Source organism: Mustela putorius, unplaced genomic scaffold (genome assembly GCF_011764305.1).
Source record: "Mustela putorius furo isolate JIRA1106 unplaced genomic scaffold, ASM1176430v1.1 tig00004007_pilon_pilon_pilon, whole genome shotgun sequence".
Lineage (NCBI taxonomy): Eukaryota > Metazoa > Chordata > Mammalia > Carnivora > Mustelidae > Mustela > Mustela putorius.
This window is the reverse complement of record NW_025422145.1, coordinates 11,608,838-11,632,135: the sequence shown is the minus strand read 5'-3', so window position 1 is coordinate 11,632,135 and position 23,298 is coordinate 11,608,838. Positions and strand designations below refer to the sequence as shown.

General features: G+C 51.6%; 1 protein-coding gene across 1 annotated transcript in view; it reads left to right on the top strand.

Moving 5' to 3' along the window:
* The first annotated feature begins 16,878 nt into the window (after positions 1–16,878).
* The window catches only part of SEC14L5 (SEC14 like lipid binding 5), a 41,359-nt gene continuing 34,939 nt past the window's right edge, over positions 16,879–23,298 (top strand). The window contains exons 1-2 of the mRNA XM_004750439.3: positions 16,879–17,129; positions 17,850–17,964. Of these exons, the coding sequence (XP_004750496.1) occupies positions 17,902–17,964 (63 nt within the window). The 5' untranslated portion in view covers positions 16,879–17,129; positions 17,850–17,901. The remainder of the gene's footprint in view (positions 17,130–17,849; positions 17,965–23,298) is intronic.

The window sequence follows — 23,298 nt, the reverse complement described above, 5'->3', positions numbered from 1 at the left end:
CGCTCGGGGAGAAGGTGGTGCTTACCTTCCCGGAGGAGGGGCCACAGGGCGGGCGGGGCTCCCAGGCCCCTTGGGCGCGCGCCCTCGGCCTGGGCAGAGCGAGTGGAGCGTCCAGCCTGGCCTGGGGGTGGGACACGGGGACCTGTCGGGACACCGCCCACCCTCCCCGGCCCCTGCTCTCTAGTGACTGGCAGGTGGGCGGGCGCGCACCGGCCGCTTTCCCGGGCACACCCAGCCTCACACTCACCACCCCCTCCCCCGGGCTTGGCGCGCCCCCTGGCTGAGGGCCCTCACCTGGCTCTCCGCAGCCCCTCGCGCGCGGCGCTCGCGTCTCCGTGGCTCACACCCAGGTGGTTCCCCCCAGACAGGTGTGGCAGAGACTAGATGTGTCTCTGTGCCTTGGCTAGCTGGTCGGTTACACTCAGGTGGTAGTAGTGCCGATGGCAATTGAGAAAAGAGGTTGGGGAGCGCACCTGCCTGATTCAGATCCCTGACCTCAACCACAAATGGTCAGCTGACACCCGGCAAGACGTCTTCCCGCTCCCAGCCTCAGTTTCCTTATTTGTCAAACAGCGATAACAACTGGCCATAGCCCCAAGATTAGGAGGAGAGTCCTTTTGAAGATTTACTGTTGAGAATCCACACAAAGTACTTAGCACAGCGTCTGGCCCAAATGTACAGGAAGCATGGCCATCTAGAGGGTAGACAAAAAATCCTTTGAAACTAATGACCCCAGGCCCTGGCATGAAAGAAATACTTCATGGCTGGTCATAAAAGCGGCTGGATTCTGGTTCAAAATAGCCAGCGTGTGCTCTGGTTACATTGTGTGCGGTGGGGTGCCTGGGATAGACTGCGTGCGGCCCACTGTCCACCCCCGTTAAGTGTGTTCCAGTCAAGAGGACTGAGCTGTACAGACAGTAAACCGAGTCTGGCAGTGAGCCCAAACGGGGCCCAGACAGCTGGGAAGGTTCAGGGCCACTTTAGAGGGGAGTGGGGGTGAGGGCTGGGCCCAGCAGGAAAGGAGGAACAATGAGGTCTGCAGGGGAGGGAGGCAGGAGTGCGCCAACCCTACCCCCCCCCCATTCCTAGTCCTCAGGCCCGTCCCTTCCCCACATGTTGTTATTTATAAAATAAGGACATTGCTGGGGCATCTGAGTGGCTCAGTTGTTAAGCCTCTGCCCTCAGCTTGGGTCATGATCCTTGGATCCTGGGGTCCTGGGATGGAGCCCAGCATCAGGCTCCCTGCTCAGCGGGAAGCCTGCTTCTTCCTCTCCCACTCTCCCTGCTTGTGTTCCCTCTCTCTCTGTCTCTCTCTCAAATAAATAAATAAAATCTTTAAATATAATAAAATAAAATAAGGACATTGATGTGGAAGTTGATTCCCAAAGGCTTTTACTACCCCTGGGCCCCGGAGCATCTGAGACACACGGGAACATTTAGACCATCTCTTGCCCCTGCCACCAAAGGACTTCAGTTTCAAAGTGTTACAGAGACTCCAGGAAAATCTTATTCTTAATGAGGCATCTGAGGGTGGTCTTCGGCGGGGGTCTGTGAATCCTTATAGCTTCTTTCAAAATGTGTGTCCGTATGTGCATTTTTCTTGGGGAAGGCCTATTGCTTTCAAGGGTTCCTTCATTCACTCGTCCTGCAGATACTAACACTCTCCCAGCTTTGGCTGCCTGATTCCGCTACAATGATAAGAAAAGGGAGGGGCACCTGGGTGGCTTCCTGGGTTAAAGCCTCCGTCTTCAGCTCAGGTTATGCTCCCAGGGTCCTGGGATGGAGCCCCACACCCCGCTCTCTGCTCAGCAGGGAGCGTGCTTCCTCCTCTCTCTGCCTCCTTGTGATGTCAGTCTGTCAAATAAATAAAATCTTTTTTTTTTAAAGGGGAAAAAACCCCAAAATACAGCAGGGGTGCCTCTCTCTGAACCAGAATCCAGCGGCTTTTATGATGAGGGCTGGGGGGGCAAAGAGACTCAAGTCCATCCTGCTGACCCTGGGAATAGGTATCAGGTGGGGGAGGGGCAGGGAACCCAGGGCCTGCAGAAACCAAACTCAGCACAGAGTTTACCCACCCACAGCCCCAAGTGGGCCATAGTCAGGATCTGCTTTTGCCCTTGTGGCAACTCTGCCTGGAAACCCTTTCTTTACTTCTCCCTATTACTATCCCTGCAGGGGGTCTTACACGGGAGCTAAGCATGCTTTGGGGGATGTTCCTGGCAGCATTGTTGCTATGGAGACAGCCCTGGAGACAACCTGATGACCATGGGGAGATACTAGTTAAATAACCCATGATGCATCCACACCAGGAGACCGTGCAGCTGGAAACGAACGACAGGCAGATGTGGACACACGTGGTCAGGCACCAGAAGTGCGAAGGAGAGAATATCCATGGGTAAATGCACAGAAAGCTTCTGGAAGGAACCACAAGAAACTTAGCTGAGTCTCCTCAGGAGGGACCAGAGAAATATCTGAATTTTCATTGTATACCCTTTTACAGTATTTTGATTTTATGTTTTATGTATTTTTATTATTTTTTTAAAATCTCTTGATTTTATTTTTTATTTGCATGAATCACCTTTTTGGTTGCCATTTTTAAACTTGTTTAAATTAAAAATGATGCAAATCTTGGGGTGCCTGGGTGGCTCCGTGGGTTAAAGCCTCTGCCTTCAGCTCAGGTCATGATCCTAGGGTCCTTGGATCGAGCCCCGCATCAGGCTCTCTGCTCAGTAGGGAGCCTGCTTTCCCCTCCCTCTCCCTCGCCTGCTGCTCTGCCTACTTGTGATCTCTGCCTGTCAAATAAATAAATAAAGATCTTTTAAAAAATGACCCAAGTTGGGCATTCCCTCTTCTCACTGCCTCCCCGCCCCATCCCGGCTGCATGCCCCTCTATCTGCACCCATCACACTCGATGGTGATAACCGTCTTCCTCGTTGGACTTTCTTACTGAACTGGGAAGTACTGGTAGGTAAAGATTATGAAAAACACAAAACTTGGGGACTGGAAGAACCTGTGCTGAAGCAGGAAACTGCTCTCCCCTCAAGCTGCTGATAATCTAAGAGCTGAGACAAAGATAGAGCTCTTTGAGTTGTGCTGGATGATTCTGGGAAGAGCCTTATCAGGGCTCCAAAGACAGGAAGGAGCAGCCTGGGAGACCTGGGGTGGAGTCCTCGCTTGGTCCCTTTCGCCGGTGTGGATATGGGCAAGTCATCTTGCCACTCTCAGCCTCAGTTGTCCTCATCTGTGAAATAGGCACACAACAATAGCATCGAGCACAGAGGGCGAGCCCCCCATGTGTGTGGCACGCCCCCTGCAGTTAGTGACGGCTCCACAAATGGGAGGGAGTTACATCTGCAGCTGGGGGCTGGTGCTTGTGGGGCTGAGGGGTACAAGCAGTCATAGGAGCCCCAAACTGTGTCAAAACTCCAAACTTGTCCCAATTTCCAAGTCTTTCCCCACACCTCTTAGAAAGGTGATGGTCAGGGGTGTCTGGGCGGCTCAGTCCGTTGAGGGTTCCGGTTGTGATCTCACGGGTCTTGGGATAGAGCCCCATGCCAGGCTCCAAGTTCAGTACAGAGTCTGCTTGGAATTCTCTTTCCTTGTCCCTCTGCCCCTCCCCCTGCTCTCTCGCTCGCTCGCTCTCTCTCTGAAACAGATAAATTAAGAGGAAAAAAAAAAAGGAAGGTGATGTTGGCTTTGGAAGGAAACCGGGCTAGGGACCTCCAGGTTAGCCTCCTTGAAGCTCAGCTGCTGATAACAGTCGTGACACTGACGATATTTATGTCATTTCTCATTTATGGAGGACAGACTCCGTGCCAGGCAACATGGCATGTGCCCAACCTGCCTCAGCTGATTGGTTCTCTCCAAGGACCCCCGCTGGGTGAAGCAGCGAGCTCTCCCCACATGGGGCAAAGCACTCTTATCTCACGTTCCAGGGAAGGGCACTGAGGCCCTGAGAGGGCTGGTGCCCAGCGGAGCTGATTCCTGGGTCAGCCTGCTCTAGCACGGAGCTCGGACCCCCACCCATCTCCACCCTCCCGGCCTCCCGCTGACTCAGCTGGGGAGAATTAGCAGATTCAGGGAGGAATCTGGGCCGTGCTTCACCATCCCTCCCTGCTCTGTTCTCTGAAATCTGGACTCGGAGCCGGCGAGGCTCTGTGTGTATACACACGTGTGCAGGACACTCGTCTGTGGGCAGGCCGGATGGGGTGGGAGCCGTGTTCTGGCCCCGTGCATCCTCCTCTGGGCAGATGGGATTTGTTTGGTTCCGCGGAGCCCTCTTATGCCAAGTGACTCATTCCCGGGTCGGTCGGCTGGGGGTGGGGGTTCGGGGGAGGGTGTTTGCTTTCCTGGGGTTTGCCTGATGGTTAAACCCACGGAGGTGGCACCTGCAGGGGCCTCCTGCAGTGCCCTGGCAACCAGACCATCCTCGGTCCCTGAACCCTGGCCCCTCTCTGCAGCGGGGCCTGGCTGCTGACTCCCAGGAGGCCACCGCCTTCCGAAGGGTCACACACACCCTCGTTGTTTGCTGTGGTTGTTTCCCCAGCGGTTGGAGAGGCTGGAGAGGTGCTCACTCCCTCACTGGCTTGGGGTGTTCCTGTGAACCAGTTTCAAACAAGAAGGGCAGCATTCTCCCAGCCCCAGAGACAGGGGTGTGTGGGACCGGCAGCCCGTCCCTAACCACACCGCCTTCTCCCATCGTCCTGTGGACAGCCATCTCCTGTCTCCAACTGTGTGACCCCACACCCCACCTGAGGAGCATTTAAAAATGCAGATTCTAGAGTCCCCTGGTGGGATGGATCTAGAAGGGCCTAGGAATCTGCATGTTAACAAACACCTACACTCTGGTTGCTGAAACCGTCCTAAGAAGCACACTCTGGGTCCCCCGGAGAAACACAGCTGCGAACAGACAGATGCAGTACCTGCTCCCACCTGGAAAGAGCCCCCAGGCTGTAGCTTGAAGCCCACCTGGGTTTGAATCCTGGCTCAGCCACGCCCCAACCTGTGTACCCTTGCGGGAGTGGGGTGGCTTCGCCCACTGGGGTCTCGGTTTCCCCATCTGTAAAATGGGGAAAACTCATTGTGGCATGGGGCGCCCCAAGCCCCTGGCACGGAAAGCCCTCTCCCCCACTCTTCAAGGGGACAGGAGGGGACTGGCCCAGCTTCACCCTGCGTTTTGTAACATGTATTTACTTTTCTTGCAGAACAATGCAAGGGCTGGAAAAATCATGTTGGCTCTCCAGACCAGCTGGGCTGACTCACACTCGGTCCTGGGCTGGGGGCCTGGTGAGCTCCCCACAACACCCCTGGGGCCAGAGGGGAGGCTGGACCCTGGCAGCAGAGGGAGGAAAGGGTCCGTGGTGAGTCACCCTACTCAGCTCCTGAATCATCCCCTGAGAATGTGCCTCGGGGCCCTACCCGCAGGGCCCCCCACACCGGGCAGGCTGCCCTATCCTGGCCATCTCCCCACTGCTTGCCAGGCAGCCCCACCCTGCTGCCCTCCCAGAGAGCCGCTGCTCAGAGGACCCTCTTGCCAGCTCCCTCTGGACGCAGGTGTGAATCTAGAACGGCTGTGTGTTGTCAAAATACTGAAACAGCTCCTGACAGTGGTTGAATAGAATAGCGGCCACTCTGAAGCCCTGGTGCCCCCCTGTAGCCCTGGCCCTTCCCCCGGACCGAGGGGTTGACCCTCAGCTCTGCACTGGGACTCTCAGACCCTGCCTCTCCCACTCTGCCCCAGCCCTGCTAGCCCATCAGTCCATCTGGCCGATCCAGGCCTCATCATGAACCCTGGATTGCTTTCCAGTACAACCTGCTCCCTCTCTCTGGACACCTCATTCTAAGCCCTTCTCTGGGCCTCTCAGCCAGGCCAGAAGGGCCTCCCAGTGAGGAGGTCACACTGTCAGGCGGAGAGCAGAGCTGGGTGGGACCAGACAGGCTCTGCCAGGCTTGGGATCCCCGCAGGACAGGCTGCCCGTCCCTACCCCAAAACTCCACGATCCTCCCCTAAACGCCCAACCTTTCTTCCTCCCACCCCGCCTTGTGGGGCCCTGCCAGGGCTCACGCTGCCCAGACCGGAAAGTCTGCATTTCTGGGGCCATTGTCCAGGGTGTGGCAGCCCCTGGGGATGGCCCAGGTCAGAAGGTCAAAACCCCATTCCCTCCAGAGCCTGGAGGTCTATGTGATGGGCAAGCTAGGCAACAAGGGGCGGAATCAAATTGGGTTTTAGCTTGGGTTTGAATCCTGATTCTGCCGTGTACCCAGCTGTGTGACAGGCAAGGGGCTTAAACCCTCTGAACCTCAGTTTCCCCATCTATAAACTGGGAAAGAGCCAATGAGTTAAGATATCAAATCCTGGGGCACCTGGGTGGCTCAGTGGGTTAAGCCTCTGCCTTCAGCTCAGGTCATGATCTCAGGGTCCTGGGATCGAGCCCCACATCGGGCTCTCTGCTCAGCGGGAAGCCTGCGTCCCCCTCTCTCTCTGCCTGCCTCTCTGCCTACTTGTGATCTTTCTCCCTGTCAAATAAATAAATAAAATCTTAAAAAAAAAAAAAAGTGATCAAATCCTAACGTCTCTGTTTCCTAGCTGTGTGACCCTGGGGAAAGGTCTTTCCTTCTCTGAACCTCAGCTTCTCCACCTGCAGAATGGGGAAAACTCTAACACCTGTGCCCCAGGGGCTTGAAGGATTCGGTGAAGTAAGACATGTAGTGAAGACTAGCAGTCACAACCCTGCTGAGTGTGTGCTAGGCCTGTGCTAAGTGCTTGGCCTACGGGTTCCAGGTTCACTGAGGTGTGACAGACATACAACAAAGGATGCGTATTTCAAGGTACCATCCAGGGGTGCCTGGGTGGCTCAGTCAGTCATTAAGTGTCTGCCTTCAGCCCAGGTCATGATCCTAGGGTCCTGGGATCGAGCCCTGCTTCGGGAGGCCTGCTTCCCCTCTCCACCCCACTTGTGCTCTCTCTCACTATCTCTGTCTCTTTTTCTCAAATAAATAAAATCTTGGTGGGGGGGGAGTGTACCATCCAATGAGTTTTGACATCAGCACCCAACAGTGAAACCAGGACTGCAACGAAGGAGATGAACTAGCCCTCCTCCTCTCCCCACTTTTCAGATGTGGAAACCAAGACAGGAAGTGTCTGCTCAAGGTGGTCAGGAGAGGACTCAGGATTCAAACCCTGCAATTTGGGGTGCCTGGGTGGCTCATTCGTTAAGCATCTGCCTGTGGCTCAGGTCATGATCCTGGGGTCCTGGGATCGAGCCCCACATCGGACTCTCTGCTCTGCTCGGGGGGAAGCCTGCTTCTCCCTCTCCCACTCCCCCTGCTGTGTTCCCGCTCTCTCGTGGTCTCTTTCTGTCAAAGAAATAAAATCTTTAAAAATAAACAATAATAAATAAGCCCTGCAATTTGGGGCACCTGGGTGGCTCCGGTGGTTCAGCATCTGACTCTTGATCATCTCAGGTCCTGGGATCAAGCCCAGCATCGGGCTCTCCACTCAGCAGGGAGTCTGCTTCCCCCTTTCTCTCTCCCTCTGCCCCACCCCCACTTGCACTCTCTCACTCTCCAAAATAAATCAATAAATCTTAAAAAAAAAAAAAAATAGCAAAAACCAACAACCAAGCAGTCTGGGCTAGCATCCTTGTCCCCACATGGGTCCCCATTCAGCAGGCTGCCTGGCACAAAGTAGGTGCTCAGGGTCACTGCTGAATGAATGAACAGGAGGGTCAATGTACGGTAGCAGTCACAGGGAAGGTCACAGAGGAGAAGTGACCAAAGATTAGTAGGTCCTGCGTTGGAGCCATGGTGAAGGTGTTTGTTCATTCATTCATCAAATATTTATTGACAACCTACAATGTGACAAGGCCTGTTTTAGGCACTCAGGATACAAGGTTGAGCACAACAGACACAGGTCCCTGCCCTCATGTAGCTTGCTGCAGAGGGGTGGGGGTCGGGGACGGTGAGTTTAATGTCATCTGTGGGTAGATGACGGCACCTGTCCTGGGTCCCCAGTGATGGAGCACCCCAGGCAGACAAAGTCGTGGAGCAGGGGACCCAGAGACACTGTGAGGAAAGCAGTCTGACCCAAGGTTCTGAGCGTGGTTGGTGCCCTGGCAAGGGAGGGGAGAGAAGCAAGGGAACGACCCTAGTTCCCTCATCATCCTCCCTAGCATCACTGATATTCCCACAGGAATCAGCTCCCCCTACCCCTCAGGGGAGGATCTTCTTGCCTCCCCAGTGCCTCCCACACATCCACCCGTCTATTTATTGGGCATCTGCTGTATGCCCAGCCCTGGGTATATAGCAGCTAACAACTTATGACCCATGTATTCATTCACAGAGAAGCGAGAGACAGAAAAGCAGACAGACAGACAACACGTTTTATTACTCTTTAAAAAATATTTTATTTATTTATAACACAGAGAGAGACCACAAGTAGGCAGAGCAACAAAAGGAGAGAGAGGGGGAAGCAGGCTCCCTGCTGAGCAGAGAACCCGATGCGGGCTCAATCTCAGGACCCTGGGATCATGACCTGAGCCGAAGGCAGAGGCTTAACCCACTGAACCACCCAGGAAGCCCCGACAACACGTTTTAAAGAGATAAAATAACCTAATACTCAGCAAGGGGGGGCCAGGGAGATGTAGCTGATGAGTGCTGAAACTGACATAAGCCACGGCCACGGCCACATGGGGGGTGGACGTGTAGGCCTCACAAGGAAGACAGCGCTCAGGGTATTAAGTGAAAAAAAGAAGTGACCCCGCACTGCATGGGCTCACTGCATTTTTGCCATTTGTGGTGTAAATTAGAACTGCTCCCGGCCCCCAGTCTCTCTCCTACTTGCCTAGGTCTGGCTCTGCCTGGACCTTTTGTCCACTCTCTCTGCTGAGGTCAAACATTCCTGCCAGGGACCTGGATGGCCAAGCTCCCATATGATGCCCTCCCAGGCCATTCTCTGGTCACTGGCTCAGGCTTAATCCCTCGACTGAGCCCAGGCCCCGGGAATGATGAGTCAACAGCAGTTGGCTCTGGACAAACAACCTCTCTTTCGCCCCCTGTTCGGTCCGCCCTTCCTGTTCTCCGGAAAGGGCCCAGTTTCTGCTGGTCTAGGGGCAGCTCTGGAGAAGCCCTGTCCAATGGCACTTCCTGAGATGTGTTGAGCACTTGAAATGAGGCTAGTGCAAGTGAATTTTGAATTTATTGGTCATATTTATTATTATTTATATAAATATATATTCATATCCATGTGATTAATTTAAATTGAAACAGCTGCATGTGGTTGGTGATTATCACTTCCAGTGGCTCCAGTGACTTCGACTGGCCCCAGGCACAGAGGAGAAGTGGACAGCCCAGGACCCTGGCCCATCCCCCAGGCAGGGGCAGCTGGGGCTTCAGAGATTGAACTGGGTGTGTTGGGGGGTTCCCTTGGGGTCTGCCCAGTTAATGAGGCCAAGAGTAGGTTTTGATGCCTGTGGCCAATCTCCTACCTGCCTAGCACCTTGGTCTGACTCCAGCGTGGCGAGCAGAATCATGACCTAGGCTGACCCCTTAACACTGCAGTGCCCAGTTCCAGCACCATGGTCTAACCTCTCTCAGATCTCACCTCTCCCTCTGCCCATCCATGCTCCCACCAGCACTGTTCTAGAGGAGCCTAGGATGGGGCGTGGGGGTCACAACTGATTTGCTGAAAGGCAACAGCAATGCATCCTCCTTCCAACCCAGAGGAGTCAGAGGCCATAGCTGTCCTGGTCCTTGTCCCCCCAAGAGCTTGGGTGCAGAGACTTTGCTTTTACAGGGACCCCAGGCCAGAAAAGCAGGAGCAAGAGGGAAAATGCACCAGAAGGAGGCAAACCAACCCAAGGTACAACCACAGTTGGGCCCTGCAGTGGGCTAATGGTGGCCCTCCCAGAAAAGATAAATCCAAGTCCTAACCCCCCAGCAATCTAGGAATGTGACCTGATTTGGAAAAGAACCTTAATTGCAGATGCAATTAAGTTAAGAATCTCAAGATGATATTGTCCTGGACTTAGAGTGTGCCCTGTATCCAGTGACAGGTGTCCTTATAAAAGAAAGGCAGAAGGCGATTTGCAACATGGACACACATTGAGAAAAGAAGGCCTCGCAGTGACCAGCGCAGCTAGAGATGAAAAGATGAGATCTGACGATGCAGGCAAGGGTCACAAGCCAAGGAATGCAGCAGCCTCTAGGAGCTGGAAAAGGCACGGAAATGGATTCTCCCTTCAGAGGTTCCAGAAGCAGCAAACCCTGCTGACATTCTGACTTTTTAGCCCAATGAGACTGATTTCACATTTCAGATCTCCAGAACTGTCAGATAATTAATTTGTAGGTGTTTTTTTTTAAATGACACTAGAGTAGCAGTGGGAAACTAATATGCAAGGTTCCTTCTTCCCTGCCCCAACGGGGGACTCTGTGTGCCATCAAGGCAACTTGGGGCCTGGGGAAGGTCATGGGTAAAAGGAGGGACGTAGGGGCTGGGGGAACATGGAGGAACCTCAGAGACACGATGCTCAGTGAGAGAAGCCAGTCATGAAAGGCCATGTTGCACATAATTTCATTGACAAGAAATGTCCAGAATAGAGGGGCGCCTGGGTGGCTCAGTGGGTTAAAGCCTCTGCCTTCAGCTCAGGTCATGATCCCAGGGTTCTGGGATAGAGCCCCACATCGGGCTCTCTGCTCGGTGGGGAGCCTGCTTCCCTTCCTCTCCCTCTGCCTGCTTGTGATCTCTATCTTTCAAATAAATAAATAAAATCTTTAAAAAAAAAATTGGTGGCGGTGGTTGCACCATTTTGCGAATACACCTTTTACTCACCTTCGGCTCATATGCTATATGTGGGTGTACTGTATAATGCGAGAATTATGTCTTAATAAGGGAGAGTTATCACTTTCCTCCACTGCACCATCTCAAATGCCACCCTGTTCCCGAAGTCCCCTGGAAAATGGTCCTTCTGTCCTAGCTGACACTATTTACTCCTACATCACTAAAAAATTTTTCCCAACTTGATTTCTTGAATTATTATGGTCAGATATACTTAATACGAGACTTCCATTTTACTAACTGGAATTAAAATAAAAACGTGGATAAAAGACTTGCCATTTTAGGGGCGCCTGGGTGGCTCAGTGGGTTAAAGCCTCTGCCTTCGGCTCAGGTCATGTTCCCAGCGTCCTGGGATGGAGCCCCACATTGGCCTCTCTGCTCAGCAGGGAGCCTGCTTTTTCCTCTCTCTCTCTCTGCCTACCTCTCCATCTACTTGTGATCTCTATCTGTCAAATAAATAAATAAAATCTTAAAAGAAAAAAAAAGACTTGCCACTTTAACTATTTTTAAGTGCTCAGTTCAGTGGAATCAAGCCCATTCATGATGTTGGGCAATCATCACCATCATCCGGACCCCTCAACCTTCTTTCTTATCTTGCAAAACTGAAACTCTGTCCCCATTAAACATTAACTCCCCATTTTCCCCTCCGCCCTCCCCCACCCTTCCATTTTCTGTCTCTCTGAATTTGTCCACTCTAGGTCCTTCACATAATGGACCTCAAACACTATCTGTCCTTTTGTGACTGGCTTCTTTCACTGAGCACCGTGTCTTCAAGATTCATCTGTGATGGGCACCTGGGTGGCTCAGTCGGTTAAACCACGGCCTTCGGCTCAGGTCATGATCCCAGGGTCCTGGGATGGAGTCCTGCATTGGGCTCCTTGCTCGGAAAGGAGCCTGCTTCTCTCTCCGCCACTCTGCCTACTTGTGTGTGCGCGCTCTCTCTCCCTGATAAATAAATAAATAAATAAAATCTAAAAAAAAAAAAAAAGATTCATCCATGTCACAGCATGTGGCAGAATCCTCTTCTTTTTTAAGGCTACGCAATGTCCACGTTATCCCCACTTTAAAGGAGGGAACACTGTGGCCATCTACACTGCAGGGACACTACAAGGTGGCAGGGCCAGAATTCATACCCAGGCTGACCTGACTCCAGCACCCACGCCTCACCTCACTGCCACCCAGCCCCCTCCCAGGCGCCACAGTGACTCCTGGTGCACCCTACCTTTGTTCCCTGTCTCTTCCGTCCTCGCTGAGACCTCCTGGGACTTGGACAGCCTTTTACTCACCTTTGGACCCTGACCCCACCTGCAGCTCCTGCTGGAGTCCCAGAGCTTATGTGCAATTAACTAGAACTGGGGGTGGACGGGGGGTCTGGGCGTGCAGTACCGGCTGTGCAGCCTCCTGGATCAGGTCCCTCCAGGCTCAGCTTCCTGTTCCACCAAAGCCGTCCAGTGACAGGGACCCCTGCATAGAGTTGTGCATGTTACAACCTACACACCTGTACACAGCCACCCTGCCAAGGACCCTTATGCCCCTCGAGATTCCCAACTACAGGAGGTTTCTGAGCTCCACTCTGGGAAGGGATAGGTACTTAGAGGCAGCCCTGGGATTGGATGAGATATGGTATTGAAAGCAGATTGGGGGTTGCTAGGGGCCGGGGAGGAAGAAAGGAGAAGGGACTGCCTGATGGATGCAGGTTTCCTTTTCCGGTGATGAAAATGTTCTGGGGCTGGGATGCCTGGGTGGCTCAGTCAGTTAAGTGTCTGCCTTCAGCTCAGGTCATGATCCCAGGGTCCTGGGATCGAGTCCTACATCAGACTCCTTCACCCTCTGTCTCCTGCTCCCACTGCCTGTGCACTCTCTCTCTCTCTGATAAATAAATAAAATCATAAAAAAAAAAAAAGTTCTGGGACTAGATAGTGATGGATAGTTGCATAACTTTGTGAATGTACTAAAAACCATTGGACTGTACACTTAAAAATGGTTAGGATCATAACTTTTAAGTATCTTAACCACAATTTAAAAAAAACGTCCAATCCTTTCCATCTTCAGTACTGTCCTGGGGCGCTCATGTATTCCAGGGCCCACATCAAGGGCCACTTGTGTCCCCCCAAAGGTCTGAACTTTGGACCCTCTTACTCTCACCCTCCTCCTCACCCCATCCATTTTTGGTGTCACACTGAGCTATCCAACTGAGGACATTTTCCTGCAGGACAGCTCATTCTGAGGATATCTGCATTTGGGCCCAGTATTTTTACTCAAATAAATGGATTGCTAATAGTTTTATTTCCTACAGCAGGGTCCCTTTGGTGGAAGAGATAGTCAGAGATGCGGGGTGGTTCCTGGAGTCTTCAAAAATTACCTCACCACAAGGCAACTTTGGCTTGGTCATTCCCGCAGGGCAAGTAGGAGGCAGCAGATAGAGGCTGAAGGTCCTGCCCTGGGACTGACTTTTCACTGCCCCCACCAGAGATCCCATGGAATTCAGCCCATCCTTCTAGAACCTCCTTAGCCTAGAACAAGTTGCTTTACAGTCCAGGGTGCAAAATCATATCATCTTAGTCATTCAGCTACAGTCCCAAGCAGAAAGCGGCACTGGAGAACTAGAGTCCTCGGTTTGAGTTCCTTAGTAGCTGTGTGGCCTTGGGCAAGTTACTCAATCTATCTGTGCCATAGTTTCCTTATCTTTAAAATGAAGATCAAGGGGGGGCTGGGTGGCTCAGTGGGTTAAACCTCTGCTTTCAGCTCCAGTCATGATCTCAGGGTCCTAGGATTGAGCTCAGCAGGAGGCCCTCTGCTCAGCGGGGAGCCTCTTCCTCCTCTCTCTCTGCCAGCCTCTCTGTCTACTTGTGATCTATCTCTGTCAAATAAATAAAATCTTTAAAAATTTTTTTAAAAATGAAGATAAAAATAGTTTTGATCTTAAAAGTTCTTTCTAGGGTCGCCTGGGTTGCTCAGTGGGTTAAAGCCTCTGCCTTCGGCTCAGATCATGATCCCAGGGTCCTGGGATCAAGCTCCTCATGGGGCTCTCTGCTCAGCAGGGAGCCTGCTTTTCTCTCTCTCTCTCTCTCTCTCTCTCTCTCTCTGCCTGCCTCTCTGCCTATTTGTGATCTCTGTCTGTCAAATAAATAAATAAAATCTTAAAAAAAAAAGTTCTTTCTAATTCTAAAAAAATCCTTAAATGATAATCATGTTAGAGAACCACCAGCCGTTCTAACATTAACCATTTTGATGTGTACAATTCAGTGGCATTGAGTGCATTCACGATGTTGGACAACCACCACCTCTAGGGAGTTCCAAAACATTCTCACCACTGCAGAGGTTGTTTTGGAGGATTAAATGTTTGTAATGTCCTAGAACGGTGCCTGGAACAGCATCGGCCAAATAAACGCTCGATAGATGGTAGAATAATTAGTAACAGAACGGGGCTCATAATAGGTAACACGTGCTGCGCAATGCTATTATTAATTCGTTTCCCTTGAGCTGGAGGAGGAGGGAGTTAGGTTCTCACTTCACTTTAGGCCATATTTTCCATTTTGAGCTTTCCGAAACCGCCTGGCTGTCTCCCTCTCCCCCATACTCCCCGCCCCCAGCCCAGAGTCCCATCCTACCAATTGGGGGCGGGGGTAGGCGCTATGGGTAGCGAGGAAACCCGAGATCTCCCCCACAGTCTCAGGGCCTCTCCTCTGCTCCTGGGACTCCTCCTGGCCGGCTCCCTGCATCTCCCACGCCCGCTCCTGCTCCCCCAAGCTGTCACCTTCCGTGGCAAAGGAGACACGTGTGTGGGTGGGTATCCAAGATTCTGCCAGAACCGAAGGAAGTAAGTTGAAGTGGAAGCACGCCCACATCGGGGAGGAGCTCTGCCGAGCAGACCTCCCCCGCTTCTGAGCGCACCACCTCCTCCTCAGGACCGATGTTTAGTCCGAGCACTCCATGATCCTCGAGCGCTTGGAAGGACCCCCTCGATCTGCCAGCCTGCACCAGCAGATCTGTCCACTTAGAAGAATCACTTGGGGGAAGTTGTTAAACAGGCAGATTCCTAGCCTCCTCTGAGCGGTGCCCGAATCTGCATTTTAGCATGCACTCTGCTAAAAGGAGTCTGAGGAGCTGGAGAGTTTGGGACAGACTGTTCCGCCCCATCTTTCTACGGGTAAACATTCTGCTCTGTGGTTACTTAATGCCTATTGAGCCCCCTCCGTGCCGGAACAACAGCTAAGTGTTAGTGCTCACAACGCTGCCGCAGTGACGCCTAGGGTCAAGCAGGCCAGTTTCCTTGCTCAGCCCCCGGGTACAGCGGAAACATCCCTGGACCCCATCTCCCGCAACAATTTCCCTTGGTGCGTGGACCCTGGAGTCGTGGACTGTCGTTTGCTGCCACCTTGTGGCAGAGATGGCGACCTTGAGCTCCATTTCCGTTCTTGGTAACTTTCATTGAAAGAATGCGCTGAGGGGCACCTAGGTGGCTCAGTGGGTTAAAGCCTCTGCCTTCGGCTCAGGTCATGATCCCAGCGTCCTGGGATCGAGCCCCACATTAGGCTCTCTGCTTAGCGGGGAGCCTGCTTCCTCCTCTCTCACTCTCTGTCTGCCTCTCTGCCTCTCTGCCTACTTTAAAAAAAAAAAAAAAAAGAGAGAAAGAATGCGCTGAAAACTCAGTGCTCAGTGTGCCCGGTACCCAGTAAGGTCCTGGGGACCTGGGGGCAAATGAATAAGGCAGATATGCTCTCTGCTTCACGGAGCTCACAGTCTCCTGGGACAGTCAATAACGTACAAATAAATAAAATGAATGAATGAATGATTACAGAGCGTGAAACATGCTAGAAAGGAAACGAACAAGGGCTGGTTATCGTAGGATGCAAAGGCCTATGTATTTGTAAGGCTCTGTATTGCTTTCCCCGTCCAGGAACTGTGCGCCACGCGAGGGTATGCGCGTCGGTCTGATTCCCCTTTGTCAATGGGTGAATTCACCCAGTGCTGGCACATGGTAGGTGCTCAGTAAATGTCCATTGAATGAATACATTTCAGGATGACAATGTTGCCCAGAGCCAGCCTGTTGGCTCTTCTAGGCCGATTAGATGGGGGGGGGGCGCTTTGGAAGGGAGGCTTGTTCCCTAGGGATCTTGCGAGGGCTAGATGGGTTTGGGTATGAGCTAAAAGGAGATGATGGCCAAATGTCACCCTCCCAGGAAGGACCCAGTCCATTCCGTTTTAAATTGTACCTTCACTTCGTTCACTTTTTGAACGCTTTCCCTGCTTACTTTTTTCTCCTTGGTACATTTCACCCTCTCACATACTATATATTTGCCTTATTTATTTAATGTCTGGTCCTCCGGGAATGTAAGCTTTAGGAGGGCAAGGATTTTTGTGTGTGTGTTTTAGATTTTATTTACTTATTTGACAGAGAGAGAGAGATCACAACTAGGCAGAGAGGCAGGCAGAGAGAGAGAGAGAGAGGAGGAAGCAGGCTCCCTGCTGAGCAGAGAGCCCAATGCGGTGCTCGATTCTAGGATGCTGGGATCATGACCTGAGCTGAAGGTAGAGGTCCAACCCACTGAGCCACCCAGGCGCTCCGGATCTTTGTTTTTTGTTCACTTAATAACTCTCTAGCACCTGGAAGGACTTTGACGTTAATAGGTGCTCTGTAAACCTACGCGGAGTGATGAACGATGCTTGGGCGGGGCTTGGGGCTGAGCCGGTAGAGCTCAAGTAGTAGCCCATGGGAGGGGCGGGGCTCAGAGACTAGGCGACCTTGGTAATCAGGGCACGAAAGTAAACCTTAGCGGAGAGGGGAGGGGCTGGGCGGGGCAAAGGTCCGCGCGGGGGCAGAGCCAGACTGGGGGTGGAGCCTTGGGCGAGGTCTTCCCGGGGCTGGGCCGTTTTCGAGGCTGGGAGTCTTAGGGGAGGGACCAGTATAGGGGTGGGGCCTGTTGGAGGTGTGGCCAACTTGGAGAAAGGGCCGGGCTGGGGCGTAGTCAAACAGAGGATAAATAAGGGAAGGGCGGGGCTAAGACTGGGGCGTGACTAGGGGGTGGGGCCAGGGCGGGGCGGGGCCAGGCCGGATTCTCCGCTGTCCCAGGTCCTGGAGCACTCCCTCCAGGCAGGTCTCGCTCCCGCGTACAGGCCCCTCCCTGGCTGGCCGGGTCCCAGCAAGCGCAAGGCAGGACGCCCCAGGCTGGGCGGTCGCGGTCGGGCCTCGCCCCAGACGCTGCGCTCCGGGCCAGGCTTCTGCTGGGAGCCCCGGCGGACTCAGCTCCTTACTGCCTCCTGGGCTACGTCCCCGGAGACTCCGAGAGCGAGGGTGAGCGGGGCTGTGGGGGCCCGCGAGTGCATACGTGTGTGCGTGCATGTGCATACCGGTGTATGTGAGAGTGTGTGGACGTTTCTATGCACCAGGGGAATTGTGTGCATGCGTGGAGTAGTCGGTAGGTGTGACGTCCAGGGAGCTGAGTGCGCGTGTGAAGTTGCGTGTGTGTGCAAGAGCAGTCCTGTGTGGGAGGTGGGTCGTGCATGTGTGTGCCCGTGCGTGTGAGACGGTGCATGTGAAATTTAGTGAAGACTGTGTGTATGTCAGGGTATCTTGGAGGAAAATGGGAGGGCATATCCAATGATACTTGGGGATCTATAGGGTCAGGACGTCTGTGGCGAGCTGTGGGGTGCGTGGGTGGGTGATGAATTGTGGGAATATAAGAGTTGCCAACGTGTGTTTCCATGTGTGTGGCGGTGAGGGGTGCTGCTGAGAGCCTCAGTGCGAAGGGGGGGGGGTGGAGGAAAGTTTGGGTACTGATTGGTCTTCGAGGGATGAGTGTGACCTGGAGCAGTAGGTAATGGACAGGACAGGGGTCTGGGGCCTGGATCAGGGTAATCTGGTGATCACATCAGCCCCCTCACTTTGAGGGCTGGAGAAATGTGTGGGGAGGTCGTGAGGGGGCTGGGCTTGCCCCTTTCTTGGGGAAGCGGTGGGCGGGGTTCTTGCTTTAGGTGGAGGGAGCTGCTACCTTACCAGTCACCTGTCACCCAGGCTCTGTGCTCAGTCCTACCTGGGTGGCTTCTGTTGGCGCTCCTGCGGGAACATGGTGCAGAAGTACCAGTCTCCTGTCCGCATCTACAAGTACCCATTTGAGCTGGTCATGGCGGTGAGTGACCCTTGATTCTCCAGCCCCTTGTGTGATGGTTAGAGGGACACAGGAGGTCAGTTATGCAGGAATGAGAGGCAGCCCCTCAAGCCCCCAAATGAGAAGGAATTATTGAGCTGCTCCTCTGCCCTTGTGGGTCGAGATTCTCACTAGTGACCCCTCTATCTGGCCATCCCAGCCTTCACCACAGCCTCTGGAATCCTTCTCCACTGACCAAATCACAAGATCTTCCTTTTTCTCCTCAATGAAGCAGACCTATTCTCTCATCTCAAGATCCTCTGATGGAAAACAAGGATATTGTGGCACCAGCCACTGCTGTCATTTTGTGTAATGCTAATGATAATAATAATAGTAAATATATGAATGATGACAATGGTAGCAGCCATTCACTGAGGGTTTACAGAGCCAAGGCTTTACATAATCTCATTATTTCCATTTTACCTTCACTAAACTGAAGGTTTGGACTGGCGAAGGGAGCCTCAACTTCTGTGGCTGAGAAGAAGTAGAGCCAGGGCTCAGATCCAAGCAGGGGGTACTCCAGAGCCATGACTTTTACCACAACACCCCCACCAGAGTCCTCCTTCTGCTAGCACACCTCTTTTCCTTTCCCTCAAGGAAGCTGAGAGGGTGCGAGTGTGTAGCAAGGACCGTCATTTTCAGGGTGGCTTCAGACCGAATCTATGTAAGTCAGGCTGCCAGTCAGTTGAGGGACTGGCATTGGCTCCCAAACTCTTGGCTGGCGCAGGTGCTGTAAACAGGCCGATGGAGCTTTCCTCCTTGGGACCCTCCCTCTGCCTCTCAGAAATCCCACTCCTTGGGGAAAAGGGGGCAATGCTATGGGATTGTGTCAGGAATGAATGAGGAATGTGTGATGTCTCTGGCCCAGTGCCTGGCACACAGTTGGCACTCACTAAACGTGGGTGTCCCAGCTAGTGCACCACACGGTGTTATAAATGATTGTATTGAAAGTGCAAGATATACTGGCATCCACCTGTGTCCTCTGCATCCCAGCCTGGCTGCCTTAACTTCAACCTTTGATTCAAGGACTTTCATATCAATTGGTACCTCTGTGGGCGTGTGTCCTGCCTGATCTACCTCTATATGTATTTATAATCACATAATGGATTTTAGAGCATCTGGAGTCATTCATACAGGTTGTGCTATTATGTGCAAAGGGTTCCAGTGCAAGAGGCTGGGGCAGGGCTGGTGTTGACCAGCTGGGTGACCTTAGGCAAGTTACTTAACCTCTCTGAGCCTCCATTCCCCATCTCTAGATGAGGAGTATGTGGTTTCCAAATCCGGGCTTTGTGTTGTGGATTAAATTAGTCGATATATGTAAAGCTCCCGATGCAAGGTCTGGCACAGACCAAGTGCTGTTACTGTTACGGTTGCTGCTGCGTGTGGCTGTGTGACTTTCCCTCCTTGGTGATGAGGGTGGGACACTAGGGGATGATGAAGAGTCAGCAGCACTGGGTCCTTGCTACAGGTCTGCTGTGCTCTGGCTCGGTGCTGTTGAAAAGGCACTGAATTTCTCTGAGTCTTGGTTTCTTCGTTTGTGAAATGAGGATGATTATATGCAGTTCACAGGATTGTCATGAGGATTCAAAGTTTTATAATATATAGGTTATAAATATGTATGTTATATATTATAACATAGGGGAAGTGGGGGTTGGGAGGCAGGTGCCCCACATGGAGCTCGGTCCATACCAAACAGACAGTAGTTGGCAGCTGAATATAATAAGTACTTGTCCTCTGTCTAAGGCTCCAAGCAGCTCACATATTGTAAGACCCTAGGACTCATTCACTCATTCATTAAAATAAGAGAGCCACTGTCCCCACCCTTCTGGAACAGTCCAGGGACCTGTGGTGCTCTACCATGAAACTGAGAAAATAACTGCCACATGGAAAACTAATACTGTTTTATTATTGCCAGAGCTTAAAAAATCTAAATTTAATTCAGCATATTTAGGATTCTCAAAATATTTACAATTATTGCACTTTAAAATAAAATGTGCTGGCTAAAGTCTCACGTAAGTATGTATTAATAAGACTAGTACAGTATTCGCTTTGATTTTACTGGAGTAGGTTAAGCATATTTTGTAAGCTTCCTGTTTCATAAACAAGGCAGGACTCCCTTTACTCCCCTAGCTGTTAGTTTCTGGGTGTTCGTGCACAGAGGCTTGTGGGGACAGTAGGAAAAAAGGTTTTCAGAGACTTATTATCTGTATCTGCACTAATTTATTTGTCTTTCTCTACTTGCCCATGTTTCCTCATCTTCCATACAATCCTAGTTGGTGAAAGGGCCCCAAACCTCTGCAAAGCCACTTTGCCGAATGTTTACAAAACATCATTGTCCCCAAAATAGCTGCATAACTCAACATAACTTGCATGCTGTGTGGGCACAAAAGGGTTTTTCTGCACTTAATGTGCGTCTTTGTTTCTCAGCTAAACACTTGCCCTCAGTTTGGGTCAGATGCCAGGGAAGAGTCAGATGGACTCAGCTCTTTTCAGTGTATCCGAGTGACCAGATGAGCTGGCCTTTGGTTTTCCTGTTTAACAAAACTGACTTGAGAACTGAAGCATTCCTTGCTTCAGAAGTCCACTGGCAACAAACACAAATGACTAAAACTGGGCTCAAGGAATTGGTTATGAAATAGCACTGAGCCAAGCGTTCTAGACAGAGCTTAAAAAATGACAAGAAAGCATTTTTTTTTTCCTCTTTAAATTTCAAAAATTGAATCCAGAGAATGGGTGTCTCTCTCCTTAGGCCAAATTCCTTGATGTGAATTGTTTTTGAAGGGTAGGATTCCAAGAACTTTTACTTTCATCTTTCCTGACCGTGTTCTGTGTTATTTGGTTCAAAACAATGAGCTCGTATTATCTTGGTAAACAGAGGGAAATCATTAAGACGATGGAGGTAGCTGTGAATCCAAGGTTGGAGAGGGTCTTTGGTTCCTTTGTTTGTGGGGTCCCAGAAGGTGGGGAGGATCTTTGTGCATAGAACACAAAGGCCATGTTTCGGACTTCAGATGGTGGTCCCTTGAGCATCGAAGGCCTCTCTCTGGTCAGCCTACAGCCTGTTGTGAATGGATTCCGGGTTATCCAGGCTCTCCTCCTAGATGGATGGTGGTGAAAAGCCCGATCTATCAGCTGGGTCCCTGATCCAGTTTCTCAGCTAGAAAATGGAGGATAATAAAGCCTCCTGCTCCATCGAGAGTGAAAGTGAGGCTTAAATGAAGGGACCGGGGTGCCCAGACACGGCCAGGCATATTGTTCATGCTGCTGAAATATTATTTAGGTTTTTTTTTTTTTTTAAGATTTTATTCATTTATTTGACAGACAGAGATCCCAAGTAGGCAGAGAGGTAGGGGCGGTGGGTGGGGCGTGGAGCGGGAAGCAGGCTCCCTGCTGAGCAGAGAGCCCAATGTGGGGCTCATCCCAGGACCCTGAGATGACCTGAGGTGAAGGCAGATGCTTAACGACTGAGCCACTCATATGCCCCCCAAATATGTATTCTCAATCATGAATTCGGCCATTTCTCAGAGCTGAGGATCATCTCAACTCACTGGGGTATCATCTGAGCCCAGTGAGTGGTCTGGCAAGAAACATTACCACCAAGATTTCGTCCCCCAATGCCTGTACTCTATCAGGACCCCACAAAGGGGAACACACCAGGAACACACAGATCCTGGCCTGCTGGAGGGGGCAGCTGATGCTGACAGCCTGGCAGTGGTTACCTGCCAAACCCTCTCTGTGCCCAGCTCTTGAGGCCTGCTCAGAGGCAGGAACTTTCATGGGTGGCTTAGAACAACAGAAATCTAGAGGCCTGAGGTCCAAGACGAAGCCTGTGCTCACAGCCACACATTCCAGATGCTCGCGCTGATGTTCGTAAACACCTGTGTGCCAGCGGCCACAGCAGCTCCAGGGATAACCCGCTGCCTCTTGTCTCAGCACTGCCCCAGGATCCCAGTAGGGCTCCAAGGCCTCGTGACTTCAGCTCATCTCAGATTCTGCAAATCTAAAGAAGGAAGATGGCTTGGAGTAGAATTTCCTTAGCAATAGGCTTTTCACACAGAGGAAGGGTTACGGAGGTGAGAGCTCTCTCGTCAGCAATGAAGTGTTAAAATATTTAAAAACCTGGCCTTTTGTCTTGATAAACAGATTGTAATTTGGCAAATGGGTTATTAATCAGGAGCAGCATCTAGAGGTAAATCCTGGCAGCTCAGGCCAGGGCAGTTACAGTTGGACCCGTTGTTATGGACCTAGTTTTAATAAAGCAGCAGGGGCCTTATTTAAATGAGTTTAAATTAGTTCCCTGGAGCCCATCATCTCATCCTGTTGCTAACAGATTAAGGGAAGCGACATGTTCCGTCCTGGATTGCTTACAGGGACCTGACGCGTTCTGATTTGGGCTGGGAGAGCAAGAAGCGATCCAGTGCCCAGCAGAGTGATCTCACGATTTCAGAAGCAAATTTTAGGTCCTCACCTATTAGTTTATGCAGATATTAATTCACTCACGTGCTTGTGTGTGCATCCTACAAATATTTATTGCGTTTCACTGTGTGCTGGCAGCATGCTAGGTGTAAGGGCTACAACAGAGCAGATTCCTAGCACGTTATGAAACGCATCATGATTCTGTTCATTTGCTTCCTTGCTTGTTCACAGAGGCCTTTCTCATTAAAGTAAGCTTCAGGAAGATGGGGACTTTGTCTGTCTTGTTCTGGTTCTCTGACACCATCGCATCCTGCCCTCATGGAGCTTGCAGTGGGGTCTGTGTGTGTGTGTGTGTTTCTGAAAGAGAAAGGGAGAGAGAGAGAGGAACCAGGCAAATGCTATGTAGAATGATTCCTAATAGGGAATACATCGGGTATTATAGGAACATGGGGAAGGGCCTATTAATCACCAACTAAAGGTCTTTTAGTTCCTTCAGGCTGAGCCTTACCAAGGGCAGGAGGGTCCACGGTGTGCAGAGAAGGAGACCTTCTCTCTGAAGAAATAAACGTGGCTCCTTTGGGTCGCAGTGTGAGTTAGAAAGTGATTGCCAGGGTCAGTTCGTCTGTTCAAGGACCTTCCAAAGCTTGGGAGCTTTGGAAGGCTTTAAGCATGAGTGACATGATCAGATTTAGGGTTTAAGTGGATTGGAGGGGGTTTTCCATCCCAGAGGCCAGGAGAACCAAGCAGAGGTGACAGAGGCTGGGCACATTCCTGACACACTTGAAAAATCTAAAATAGTGTTTCCCTCCCATCGAGATCCTGACATACCGCGCTAAATGTCAAGAAGCTCTGGGCCGGCCTCTCTGCCTCTCAGTCCCTTCCCTGAACTATCAAGGGCAC